We start from the raw sequence: 14,785 nt of genomic DNA on the forward strand, positions 1-14,785 counted from the left end.
CCTTAGCGGAGGAGCCGCCACTGCAAATGTTCACATTGAGATTATACTTTTTTTTAATAATTTCCTAACAACCAACCATCTTCAAACTTTCCTCTTCCTAGTAACTCATATGTTCTACAGATTTTGGAATCATAAGTGCAATTAGATCTGTGATCAAAAATGTGGCATTACACCCCACTTGGGCATTTAAAGAATGTTGACTCTTTCTACTTTGAATAACATACTGTTTCAGAGGGCGGACAAATTAGACTGTATACTGCCTACACATCCAATCACTTGGAGGAAATGTGCAATTGCACAGAAATCTATTTTTGCAGCTTCCAATTCAGCAGGATGCTTGGAAATGCAAGGTGTGAATTAATTCTTGCCAAAATTGTGCCAAGAAAATACCTGCATTATGGTATCTGGGATGTCCCACTTGCAACTGCAACAGTGTATTGGGAGCTACCAGAAGCTACAAGGTATAAGATACATAAAACCTGAATGTGGGTAGGAAGGACACCACTGAATTGTGTAGACATGCTTAGTACAGAGTCCAACTGGATAATTAAAGCAAGCAAGACTTCTTTGAAAGACCTGTACCTAGCATAAACCTTTTCCTTTGTTCAGAGTCATCCTCTGTCGGCAAAACCGTTCTCTCTTCTTCCTCTATTGAGCTCCAAGAATCAACATCCTTCTCACTACAGTGCAGTAATTGTGAAAGATTACAATGCCTTTTGGGTACCCTTTTATACTTTGCACCTGTTTCCCACCTGCCTACAATTATAGTATTTTGCATCTGCACTTCACTGCATTTTAGCCATATAAACCAAGGAGAGAGCGGGGAAGTTGTGGGGAACAGCCCTATCCCCAGTTCAGATATACGCAAAAACAAAGTGGATGGACCCACTGAGAAGAAATTTTTCAGGACTCACTGTTGTGGTAAACAGTGCCAAGACACAATTAGGTTTTGTTAAAAGAACCCACCCACACCAACCCAGTTGGTGTCATGCTTCATCATGGGGGTCCCATCCGGGCAGCCGAATGCCCCCCAGTTGTACTACAACGCCTGATTACAGCGGAGCTTGTGTGGTGTACTTGTGTGAAGTGGTGTAGTGCTAATTAAAAATATCTCTGGGAATCCTTGCCAAAATCAAGAGTTGTAGCATTGTAGCATATAGCATTTGGCCAGCTGGTTGGAACCCCCATGATGAAGCATGGCACCAGCTAGGTTGGTGTGAGGGGTCTTTTAACAAAATCGAATGGTGTCTTGGCACTGTTTATCACAACAGTGAGTCCTGAAAACTTTCTTCAGTGGGTCCGTCCACATTGTTTTTGCTTATAACTGCATTTTAACTCTAATAACTTTGGAAGCATTGCTTCGCGCTGACCCGGGGATAAAGTCTGGTTCCAATCCACAGAGTGAATCACTGTCAATTCCCCTGCATACCCGTAAAGAACCTACTAAAAGTGCAAGGGCTCTTTTAGCATTGTACATTCTTGAAGTATTTGTAACTTGAGAAGTTTAAATTAGATTCTTATTGTTTTATCTTGTTTTGAAGAGCAAAGGCGATAGTATTTCCATATCTCATTGTGGAGTCTTTTTTGTGGTGTTTTCACTGTGCTACTGTATCCACAACTGCTCTACATATTGCCTCTTATGTTAAGTCTGACTTCTCCGTGCCAAGCTAGCAGAGGGTGAGCCTGGGCTGCTTTAAATGTGTGACTGACTGACCCTGACTAGAACTGCAGTCCATACTTGGACAGGGGGCATACCTCTGCCAACTAGAGACCCGATTCTAACATGAACTATGTAATAATCTTGCTGGTGTAAAAGGAGTGTGAAAGGAAGATGGTATGTAGGATGTCACATTTTTTCTAACACAATAAAATGTAAAGAGTTGCAATTGAACTCTACAAATATTTCAAACTATATCCGCATCGAGGACAGGAGAAATAAGGCACATTGTTTATTTTCAATTTTTAAGTGTGATGGAACAAACATTTTAATAGGATCAAACAAATCAAGACACTTTACTTATGTGACACACAAATGATAAATAATCCCTGTAGCCCAATTTCAACACATTATTGTTTGTGAGCCATATAGGTTTGCCATTAAATCAGCTTGTCCAATACTGATTTAGTGGACATTTCTAGGAGCAAAATTCAATGAAAAATACGCCCTTTGTAAATGACAGCGCACTACCACGCCATGCTTTATTCATATTTTCGAAAATGTGCTTCAAAATTAACATACTGTACATATAGCTGTCTTACTACTCTCGTGTTCAATGGGTGTGGCTGATTTGCTACATTTGTTCTTTGTGTGACGCTGGGATTTATCATAATCCCTAAAACTTCAGCTATGTAACACTGATGGCAGCACCCCCACTTTCTGGTCCTGTTTGTCACATTTCCTATTAGTACTACAGCCCCCACGTAAATATCTGGGCTGGGTGAGCTCCTATTATTGTATGGACCTGCGAATGTTGAAGATGTGCCTGTACTTCCTGTTCCATTTCTCCTGATCATCTCATCCCTGCCTTCTTCCTCCTCCAGCACATATATCCCTGGTCATTTTTCTGTGGACTCTCCCCTGTGATGCATGTCCTGCATGCCCCTCACGTACCCCCCCTTTAGTTTATCATTCTGCTCCAATAAGTGCAGCCCTCTCCACTCTCCTACAGTTTTCCTTTGCACGGTCCTCGTTGTGCAGCACCTCTACCCTTCTCCCATCTAGGGTGACCAGATTTAAAAAAATTAAAACCAAGTCATTCCACAAACTTAGAAGTAGGGCTACAACTTTATTCAACTCTTGGGAACAAAACGACTTCCTTGGCAGTGCCCACCAACATAGAAAACACAGACAAGGAGACACTAGATATAATTAAAGGCAACAACATTTACACAAAGTATCACTCATGAGAATTACATTACTTTCTGACACGACTGCTAACTAATCCTGCACTGGAAAACGGGGACGCTTGCCTCGCTCTGTGTTGAGTCGACACCTTATCTAAACAGGAGCACGTGAAAGAACAGACGGACAGGTCTGCCCAAAACCATTCGCCCTAATGACTGTACGCGAGCCCTGGCGCTCTCTCACACGGTAACCCCCCTCCTTCCTTCTGAAACCGCTTTGCTTCATATTCTTCCTAATCTCGAGTAGCTTCTCTCCCCCTTCTCTCATTCACATTCCCGACCCTGAGCAGATTCAGCAGAAAGAGCGACCAGGCAACAACAAGCGATCTGATTGGTCAGCCTGGACACATCGGGATACTACTATAAGAGAAGTAGAAACTGAAATTAGAGACAATGAAGGGCTCATTAAAATAACTGGCGGGGGAACAAGGCTCCCAGCCCCCACAGTGCCCCATCCCTCGAGCACCGGGTTAGTTCTCACGGGTCAGGGCTGCTCCCCTCAATGCAAGCCACATAGCCCCGCCCTTTCTGAGCAGTGTCCCATTCACTTTACAGGAAGCTGTGCTGTGCGTGCCTCCCACAGCACTCAGCCCCTCCCTCCTTGTCCAGTGCCCCATACACTTCAGAGGAAGCTGTCCTGTGCGTGCCTTCCTTATCACATAGCCCTTTGCCCCTGGCTGCACTTATACTGCACTGAGCCGCTGCACACTGCACTACACAGGAAACTGAGCACTGTATGCCCCTGCTGATTCTCACCTGTAGCGTCCTCCCCCTTCCCCGCACGGTACTCAGCCTCTTTATCCCGGTGCACTTTCCCTCCACTGTCACCTCCAGCCCCCTCTAGAGTCCCTCCGAGACCTCCCTGATGGTCCCCGGGCTCCTCTCCTCCTGACGGAGCCATGAAGGTGACAGTCGCCTTCGGGAGGACGCTGATCGTGGTGCCCTGCAAGGATGGGCAGCTCACGGTGGGGGACTTCACGCAGCAGGCTGCCCAGAGGTACCTGAAAACCAAGGATAAGGTGAGAGATCAGCCCGCCCAAAAATGACGAGTGTTTTTTTGTTGTAAACCGGCTGCTTCTGAGGTGCCTGAGACCAGACGCGTTTCTGTGCACAGGCACTTTACCGTGGGAAATGTCCCAAGTATGCTTGTTTTTCGATACATCTTTGTAAATATTTCACTATTGTCAGTCGACTGTCTAAAAACAAAAGAAAGCCAGCCCTGCATAGATTAAGATACTTTTAATCACAAGAGTAACATAACCTGTTAATGCTGAAGTATGCTCCGCAGACTACCTGTACTGTTTTCATGCTACATATGATCACTGTACTCCTATTCAACAGGTGTTTTCATGGTCCAGTAAGATAATGAAATCATGAGTCACGTGTTTTTGATGTAGTAACACCAGAACACCACCACTTCGCCTCTTGTTTCCCGGCGTGTTACTATTGTATCCAGCCAGGCGTTTCAAGACACCTGTTGCGCACAGCAAGCACTCTCGCCTACAGTTCCTGGTTACTGTGTGTAAATAGAAACTACAAGGCCCAGCATGCAAAGTGATCCTGGCTAACCTGCAATGCTCGTGGACAAGCATATGCTCGAGCTTTACTTTAATTTAGAATTCAATTTCTTCTCGCCCCTAGGAATCATTGTGAAGGGCTAATGCCTTGTAGGATATGCATATTTCACGTGGAATACATATTTGCAGAATATTCGTGAAATTGTTGCAAATGTAATGTCGGCATCGCCAGCCCACGTATTAACAGTAACCGTGGAAACGCTTTATAAAATCTACTCTGGTTAGCGGCTGTTTTTCAAAACATAAACACTAATGTAATATTTCTGCACAACACGTCGTCCATTCCGTGTCCTCTCATCCGCTGAACATGTAGGATGCAAACTCACGTGTTCTTTCCACAACAACGTCAGGAGACTTGATTGGCCAAGGTTCAGGAACCTCGTGTTTCTTTACTCTGGATGTGCTGTCCTCCCATTATAAAAAAAATGTTGGTGTGGGATTAAACCAGGATCGTACCATTAGGTCCATGCCACCTCTTGCTGACACGAAACTGCGTTCACTCTCACACACTGGTACCAGGACAACTGACAGGGACTGCATTCGGTCTCACACAGTAGAGCCAGGACACTTAATGGGGAACTGCATTCAGTCTCTCACACTAGAACCAGGGCACCTGTTGCTGACAGGGAACTGCATTCCCTCTCACACACTAGATCCAGGACACCTAACAGGGAACTGCATTCATACTCTCACACTAGAATCAGGAGACCTGTTGCTGACGGGGAACTGCATTCACTCTCACACACTAGATCCAGGACACCTAACAGGGAACTGCATTCAGTCTCTCACACTAGAACCAGGACACCTGTGGCTGACAGGGAACTGCATTCACTCTCACACACTAGATCCAGGACACCTAACAGAGAACTGCATTCAGTCTCTCACACTAGAACCAGGACACCTGTTGCTGACAGGGAACTGCATTCACTCTCATACACTAGATCCAGGACACCTAACGGGGAAGTGCATTCACTCTCACACTAGAACCGGGCACATGTTGCTGACAGGGAACTGCATTCACTCTCATACACTAGATCCAGGACACCTAACGGGGAACTGCATTCAGTCTCTCACACTAGAACCAGGGCACCTGTTGCTGACAGGGAACTGCATTCATACTCTCACACTAGAACCAGGACACCTGTGGCTGACAGGGAACTGCATTCACTCTCACACACTAGATCCAGGACACCTAACAGAGAACTGCATTCAGTCTCTCACACTAGAACCAGGACACCTGTTGCTGACAGGGAACTGCATTCACTCTCATACACTAGATCCAGGACACCTAACGGGGAACTGCATTCAGTCTCTCACACTAGAACCAGGGCACCTGTTGCTGACAGGGAACTGCATTCAGTCTCTCACACTAGAACCAGGGCACCTGTTGCTGACAGGGAACTGCATTCAGTCTCTCACACTAGAACCAGGGCACCTGTTGCTGACAGGGAACTGCATTCTGTCTCGCACACTAGATCTCTGACACCTAACGGGGAACTGCATTCACTCTCACACTAGAACCGGGCACATGTTGCTGACAGGGAACTGCATTCACTCTCATACACTAGATCCAGGACACCTAACGGGGAACTGCATTCAGTCTCTCACACTAGAACCAGGGCACCTGTTGCTGACAGGGAACTGCATTCATACTCTCACACTAGAACCAGGAGACCTGTTGCTGACAGGGAACTGCACTAACTCTAACACACTAGATCCAGGACACCTAACAGGGAACTACATTCCCTCTCACACACTAGATCCAGGACACCTAACACGGAACTGCATTCACTCTCACACAGCAGACCCAGGACACCTAATGGGAAGCTGTATTCAGTCTCTCACACTAGAGCCAGGGCACCTGTTGCTGACAGGGAACTGCGTTCACTCTCACACACTAGATCCAGGACACCTAACAGGGAACTGCATTCACTCTCACACACTAGATCCAGGACACCTAACAGGGAACTGCATTCACTCTCACACAGCAGACCCAGGGCACCTAATGGGAAGCTGTATTCAGTCTCTCACACTAAAGCCAGGGTACCTGTTGCTGACAGGGAACTGCATTAACTCTAACACACTAGATCCAGGACACCTAACGGGGAACTGCATTCACTCGCACACTAGAACCAGGGCACCTGTTGCTGACAGGTAACTGCATTCAGTCTCACACACTAGATCCAGGACACCTAACAGGGAACTGCATTCATACTCTCACACTAGAACCAGGACACCTGTTGCTGAAAGGGAACTGCATTCAGTCTCTCACACTAGAACCAGGGCACCTGTTGCTGACAGGGAACTGTTTTCACTCTCACACACTAGATCCAGGACACCTAACAGGGAACTGCATTCACTCTCACACACTAGATCCAAGACACCTAACAGGGAACTGCATTCACTCTCACACAGTAGATCCAGGACACCTAACAGGGAACTGCATTCACTCTCACACAGTATGAAATGAAATTCGATTTTTTTATAGCGCACTCCTACCCTAAGGCCTCGTAGCGCTTGCACCGGACGAACAGAACAACAACCTGGCTGTACAATTAGTGAAAGAGAAAAGTTTTCAAAAGTCTGCAAAACACTTGTAGATCAGATTCGCTGCGCAAATTGGGTGGCAGAGAATTCCAAAAGGTAGCAGCATTCCATGAAAAGGAGCGACCTCCCCATCTGGCTTTTCGTACTTTCCGTGAGATTACAAGAAAGGCTGTGCTAGAGCGTAGGGTTCTAGGAGAGAGGTAAGGAGTCACTAAAGAACGAATCATAGCAGGGCCTGAGTGCCACATAGCTTTGTGGGCTATGCACATCACCTTAAATCGAATCCTGGCCTGGATTGGCAGCCAGTGAAGCTTCTTCAAGGCAGCTGACCCCGACTGTCTCCGAGGCAGCTCCAAAAGAAAACGGGCCGCGCAGTTCTGGGTCACCTGCAGCTTTTTAATAGTAGCCATTGGTGCACCCTGATACAGGGCATTTCCGTAGTCTAGGCGGTACAAGATAAAAGCCTGCACCATAATCCTACGAGCCTGAAAAGGGAGAAGAGGCAGAATTTTTCTCAACAGCCTCATCAGGCCAAAGCAGGTGGCAGAGAGCTTGATAGCTTGATGATTGAAACAGAGAGTGCTATCAAGCCACACTCTGAGACTCTTAATCTGGTCTTTCGGCACCGGCATAGTGCCCAGACAGGTCGGCCATCCCAAAGTTGCTCTGGGTGACCGGGACTTACCCAGGAACATCAGTTCAGTCTTTTCCCCGTTTAACTTTAGATGAGAGAGTGCCATCCAGTCGGCTACCGCTTCTAGGCAGCTGCCCAGAGTGCTGGATGATCCCTCAAGGTGGTTGAGAGAAACCACCAATTGGGTATCATCTGCATAGGTGACTATTTCGATGCCGAAGGGAAGCACTATCCCAGCTAATGGCTCCATATAGATATTAAAAAGCGTGGGGCTTAGGGAAGATCCTTGAGGTACCCCCACAGCTAAGGGCCCATAGTTTAGATTGAGTAGCACCCTCCGAGCCCTGAAAAAATCAGTATTTCAGAAAGGATTTCAGCCAGGTAAGAGCCAGACCTGTCACCCCAAGATGTTTTAGTCGGGAGAGCAGGATGTTAGGATCCACAGTGTCAAAGGCGGCACTGCGGTCCAGCAAAATAATTGCTGCAGTGCCGCCTTGGTCCAAATACCTCCGAGCGCCCTCTGTCACTGCCAAGAGAGCTGTTTCCGTCCCAAATTAAGGACGGAAACCTGCTTGGGAATCATGGAGTAGATTGTTAGACTCCAAGTGATCCAGGACACCTAATGGGAAGCTGCATTCAGTCTGTCACACCAGAACCAAGGCACCTGTTGCTGACAGGGAACTGCATTCACTCTCTCACACACTAGAACCAGGACACCTGTTGCTGTAAGGGAGCTGCATTCAGTCTCTCACACTAGAACCAGGGCACCTGTTGCTTACAGGGAACTGCATTCACTCTCACATACTAGATCCAGGACACCTAACAGGGAACTGCATTCACTCTCACTAGAACCAGGACACCTGTTGCTGAAAGGGAACTGCATTCAGTGGCATAGGAAGGGGGGTGCGGTGGGTGTGGGCCACCCCGGGTGTCTTCACTGAGGAGGGGTGACAACATGGCACTGAGGTGGGTGACAAAATGGCAAAAATATGTGTAACTATCTATTTTTTCTCCTTATTTTAATACTTTCATTGTGGGCGGGGGTGACAAGAAATTTTCTGCACCAGGTACCACCTGACCTTGCTACGCCACTGACTGCATTCAGTCTTTAACACTCGATCCATGGCACCTACTCTTTGCAAGGAAACTGTAACTCTCACACACTAGATCCATGACTACTCCTATTGGCAGTAGGCTGCATTCACTCTCACACTAGATCCAACACCACATGCTGCTGACACAATGCTGCATTGACTCGCACACTAGATCCACAACACTTGATGCTGACAGGAAACTGCATTTACTCGCACCCACTAGATCCATGACACCTTTTGCTGACAGGAAACAGCATACATTTTCTCTGCAACTGTCGTTGCATTCACTTTCACACTAGATGTAAGAAACCTGCTCATGGCAGGAAACTGCATTCTCTCAGGCACAAGATCCACAACACCTGTTGCTGACAGGGAACATCATTTACTGTCACATACCAGATCTACTATGCCTGCAGCTGACAAGGAACTGCATTTGCTTTCACATGCTCTATCCATGACACCAATTGCTGACAGGAAACAGCATTCACATTTGCATACTAGATGAACTACACCTGTTGCTGATGGGAAACTGCATTGAATGTCACACATTAAATCTACCATACCTGTTGCTAACGGGGAGTTGCATTTACTCTCACATAATAGATGCATGGCATCTGTTGCTGACCGGGAACTGCATTATCTTTCACACACTAGATCAAAGGGTACCTGTTTCTGACAGGAAACTGCTTCAACTCTCCCACACTAGATCCATGACCCCTATTGCTGTCAGGGAACTGCATTAACTTTCACACACTACATCCATGACACCTATTGATGGCAGAATATGCACCCGTGTATGTGTACCCTCTCCCACACTATATGAATGACACCTGTTGCTAGCAGAAAACTGCATTTTCCCTCGCTGACAAATTCTCAGAAACATTCTTTTGCACTCGTTGATTAAAAGAATCGCTGCTTTTTGTGCAATTACTCCCACACACTAAATTCTTGGTGCCTCTTGGGGTTCTAGGCTGTACTTTTTCAGCATTGACAGTCCTCATACGTGGCTCTCCACTAGGCCTGGGCAGAGTTAGCAGAGTTTTACTCCGCAGAACACTGCGAAGTGGCAGAAAAACTCTGCCACGCTCCGCAGAGTCTGTTAAGTCCTGCTGTTCGCACTGCTTTTCAGCGCCAGGAGTTTGCCACGCGCTGTAAAATCATCGCGAACGGCACTATGCGTTGTGCCAGAGGGCGCTACTGCTTTCTACAGCTCGAGTAGACATTCTACTAGAGTGACAGCTTCCCTAACGTAAATAGCAGATTTCTCAACACGAGCAGTCGCAATCACCTGCGATGAGACATTTTGCCGGGAGGAGGTCTAAGGCGTGAATTTTGTCCCACAAGCGCTCGCCAACTTACTATTGGTGAGCCGCTTGAGAGAAAAAAGTCCGCTCCACGTTACTTCATGGAGTTTTTCGGAACTTCGCGCAGATTGGGAAAAACTCAGCTGGGGGAGTGGAATTCTTTGCCCACCCTTACTCTCAAGTCACCCATAACACATGTTGCCGGCAGGAAGTTCTCTTCTATTTTCCTCAATTTTCTCAATTAGAACCCACAGCACCCTTTGAAGAGAGGAAGTGCCCCTTTGTGTAGTTGCTCTTTAATTCTCTAAATCTACAGCACATGATGCTGACAGAACATGCTTCTGTGTGCTGTACGTCCGCAGTACTGGACTGCTGATTCTTGTTGCTGTTTCAGTGAATTCCTTCTCTCCCAACATAACATAAATGACACCTGTTGCTGGCAAGAAGAGGTTATTTTGGTGCATTTGATCTTACACTCTAGCTACACAGCACTAGTTAACTATCTAGAAATGCGTGCATGTGTGTGCTTTCCTTGTCATGTTTGTCAAGAATATATTGCACCTTGCTGTTGCATGAGTTTTTCCCCATCAATATTTGAGCCATGATATTTTTTGGTGACAGGAAGAGTTTGTGTGAATGCATCTTCCATACTTGCTCACATCCACTCATGCCTTCTCATTCAATCACTAAATCCATGTTGCTGATGGGAAGGCCCTTTTTAGGTCGAGCCTGGGCAGGACAGGCTCTCTTCTGCGAGGCATGCTGTATTAGAGTATGGACTTGAAGCCCCACCCACTCTCCGCCCATATTTTTTATTGGCTTGTGTTATTGTCCTTCGTAAACGCTGGCTTCTGATTTGTTAATAGGCTTGTTAGTCTCTCCTTAGTACCACCTTGTCTACATTTGTAACCTTCCATGAGGGCACACCGTTTTACATGTCTAGTTGTTCGGTAGGTTTTAAGTACAGCCTCCAAACACTATTGCGTTTAACAGTTTAATGTTCTTTTCTTGAATGGTTTTATCCGGCCTGCCTGGACATGCTCTCTCACAACATTTTTTATTTACATAGCATGGCACGCTGATAGTGGCGGCCGTACCTTTGCTTTACTTGCTGCTCCAAACACAGACGCGTGTTGTTGTCTTTTTTTTATTTTTATTGCCCCATGCCGCGCTTTCATTTTAATGGCGGCCTCGCCCCTTTCTTTAGACACGGCTCGGCTAAATAAAAGGTTCACGGCTGACATTAAAGTTAAAGTGCAGCATGGGCGTTTTTACAAACTAGCATTTGCAATGCAATAGGTGTCACAGTTATGAAAACCTCATAAATGGGAGACCTATTTTGCATTGCAAATGCTTGTTAACATGTATTGCAGACCGCACACGTGCACCCTCTTCCCTGCTGGCTCAATGACACATGTTGCAGAGGAAAGGGCTCCTATGACTGTCTTCCGTCCAACTACTTGCCCCATGACATGTTGCTATGAAGTATCCTGAATAGTTTTTCCGTCACATTGCTTGATGCATGTGTGTGTGCGCATGCGCTACCCCAGTTAATCTCTAAATTATATAGTTTGCTAACCTTGTAGTATGCGTGTGTCCACCTTTACTCGCACTCACTTGAGCCATAATACATTTTGAGGACCAGAATCACGCCTTCTACTGTCCGATTTTGCTAACACAAATTCGGAAACCGCCTGCTCACAATTGCTTAAATCACGTATTGGGTGCAGGAGCACAGGCAAACCGCTGATTAGTAGTTTGTGTTTTTATTATGCTTTTTGATGATATTTTTTAATAGCGCCTTTCTACTAAAAACTGTTAACTTTACTCACTCATGCAAGAAACACGTTTTTGAGGCAGTGGAAGCAGTCAATGATCTGAAAATACTGGACAGTGGCAATGTCTGGCAGAAGTTTTGCCCCAAGCACAGCAATATGTTTTAACTAATTAGTGAAAGGTGTGTTTGTATTTTATTGCATGAGGTTCAGCCTCTGGCCTGGGTTAGCATCTTTTTTAGTCATCTTCCTCTGATTCTATGCAGCAATGCCAAGAAAAGTGTTTTCTAACAGCTTGTTCCACACTTTAAGGCCAGACACATTTCACACTTGTTTAATTACCAATAGGTTGAACATACATGTGGGGGTCTGACTGGTGAGCGATGGCACAAACCCGGTACAACACTTGAATAACAGAAGCATTAGTGCGATGTCTTGTTGAAATGTTTGTCATTAGTCAGATAAGAGATGGTACACATCTTTTAACTGCAGAGGTCCGCAGGAACTAGGAATGGCTGACTGGAACATCATTAACACTGTCAACACTGAGGAACTTGGGGACAGTGAGGGAGCCTGGAGGATGAGCCTGCCATGACAGTGATGGATGATTGACTGCACACATAAAGTTCAGAGTTCAAGGAATAAGCATTTTCGTTTAAAATAGACCTAATTGCATTTAACTCCAAATAAACAGAGGACCTGTTGTCAACGGGACATGAAAAGTGTATAAAGCAGTAATTCTGTGAGATCCTGGTTTTGTAAGGTGGGTCCAAGACCAGTCCCCATGTCCTTCTCACAGCAAGCTCCTTGAGGGATTTTAGAGTGTGAATGTGTTGAACTATTTATTTTTGTGATCCCTAACTTTTTGAGTTCATTTTGTTTTCCTATTTTGGTTGCTCTCCATATCAACTTGACTAATTGTGAAAGGAAAGCTGCATTCCACCCGCCTCCTAGCTGCCAGTGAATAAGAGGGCGTGCCGACACATGCGCTGCTCTCCCACTGTGGCTCACAAATATAAATGTCTTCGTAACTGATTCCATGTGCTTGTCAACTTTCCAGCAGTCAAGATCAGGATGCTGAACACAGTGCAGCTAATACCGAAGTAACAAAAGGAAGGGGTCATTTACCAGGCATGTCGTGTTCTTCTGCATTGCTGGTGACGGAAGAAGTGGAATGGTCCAGAAGTTAGTTTTGGATGTTTAAGTACTCCTTAGTGGTCTGTTAGCCGTTTTGGAGAAGCATTGGCAAAATACATCTGCCACGCAGCTACCTACAAAATGTATCTTCCTGAGCTACAATGCTGGTTCAGTTGAATTCTGAGGTGGAGACTCAGTTACAGTGGAGTATGTACTGAAGTGTATCCACAAGTACTCTGTAAAAAGATTCCCTTTAGTCTGACATCCTTGGTACTTTGAGAGAATATCTTGCTTTTCCAGTTCCTCGCCTCAGATAGAAGAGCTGTTTGGAGTTCATGCTTTGTTTTGGAGTAAACCTCCACTGCTCCTAACCAGCCATCTCAACAGTGGAAGAATTGTAAGGCACTTCTAGTTACATCATGACACACAGCACCAAGCAAATGCACATTTTAATCGCGCCTTGCAGTAAATGGGGTAGCCATCCTTTAACTAGATATTTTCAAATTATGACACGTCATTGCGCATTGACCTAATTGGATATCTTTCTTCTTCATTTTTGTCTTCCAAGCATAACTTAGTCCAGAGAGCTTAGTCAACACAGAGAGAGCAGTAAAGACAGCTGAGGGCGAGGTCTGATACAGGTGTGTTTGTGTGACAGGAGTATTGGCTGTAGCTAATATTGCTAATGCTCAAACAACAACCATCATATCCAGTGCTGAAGTCCTGCTCTTTTTACATTGTTGCATGTTCTTATGCGATGGGTAAAAAATAGTTTCTTTAAGTATATTCGCCGTAAGTGGAGCAGCGTCGGGCAGCAATGTATGTGAAAGTTTCAGATTTGTAGCCGCACATCCTGCACTAGACAATATTGGAGAGGAGCGGCCAGTTTGGATTGAAATCTTTGATTTGAAATGCCAGCTTCCTCACAGCCATAATTTGGGTTAGGGAGGCTTTCCCGATTGTGCAGTTAAGATATGTTTGTGCCTGGCGGCCAGCATGGCAGTCGTTGTTGTACGAGTCTGCCAGGGCCTTTTGTGGCGGAGTGGACTTGCTGTTTACCATGTCTGTGATCTTCAAGAGGGATTTTATCTGTTTTTTCAATATGCTTTTCACTGCTGTGTGCGTAAGTGAAGTAGCATTTAGTGTGGTCAGATCTATTTGGAGAGTGGCTGCTGCCACTGTTAAGTAAGTGGACCGAGGACTATTTTTAGTTTTGAATATGTTCCGAAGGATACATTTCAGGGTGCAGGGCATGGCCGAGATGCATCTATAATAGTATTTTAGAAAGGTCCCCATGCGGGCCCATTTAATGCCCTACAGGCTAAATTTGAGTCCCACGAGAGATACAAATAAATCAACAGGAGAGAAAGGGCGCGAGTAACCACTCCTATGCCCCAAACAAGTATATCTTAAACAACTAAGGAGTGACTCAGTGTACGAATAAATACTCCGTGAAACAGAAAAGAAGTGTAAAGGTGTCAGGTTTATCAGAAGGCCCCCATCCGGTTCAGGCAGCTGCAAGATTATGCAGACCAAAAATCTTATTAACCAGGAGGTTGCAACCCAGTAGACGTGGGGTATTCACACCCAACTGGGAAGGGCAAGTAAACCTCTGTGTTAAAAGGACCCTCACTCACCACTAGTTGGTGACATGCTTCATCATTGGGTCCCCGCTGGGGTGGCCGAATGCCCCCCCAGCGTGCTACAACGCCTGATGTACAGCGGAGCGGGTTGGTGGTGAGTGTAACAGTGGTATAACTCAAAAAAGTGCAAAATATGTGTGTGCAGAATTAAAAAATACAAGGTTGAGACC

General features: G+C 45.8%; 1 protein-coding gene across 1 annotated transcript in view; it reads left to right on the plus strand.

Annotated features, from left to right (window-relative positions):
• The first annotated feature begins 3,278 nt into the window (after positions 1-3,278).
• The window catches only part of PARD3B (par-3 family cell polarity regulator beta), a 2,182,026-nt gene continuing 2,170,519 nt past the window's right edge, over positions 3,279-14,785 (plus strand). Inside the window, exon 1 of the mRNA XM_078680290.1 lies at positions 3,279-3,923. Within this exon, the coding sequence (XP_078536416.1) occupies positions 3,804-3,923 (120 nt within the window). The 5' untranslated portion in view covers positions 3,279-3,803. The remainder of the gene's footprint in view (positions 3,924-14,785) is intronic.

The sequence above is a fragment of the Lissotriton helveticus genome, chromosome 3_1 (genome assembly GCF_964261635.1).
Source record: "Lissotriton helveticus chromosome 3_1, aLisHel1.1, whole genome shotgun sequence".
Lineage (NCBI taxonomy): Eukaryota > Metazoa > Chordata > Amphibia > Caudata > Salamandridae > Lissotriton > Lissotriton helveticus.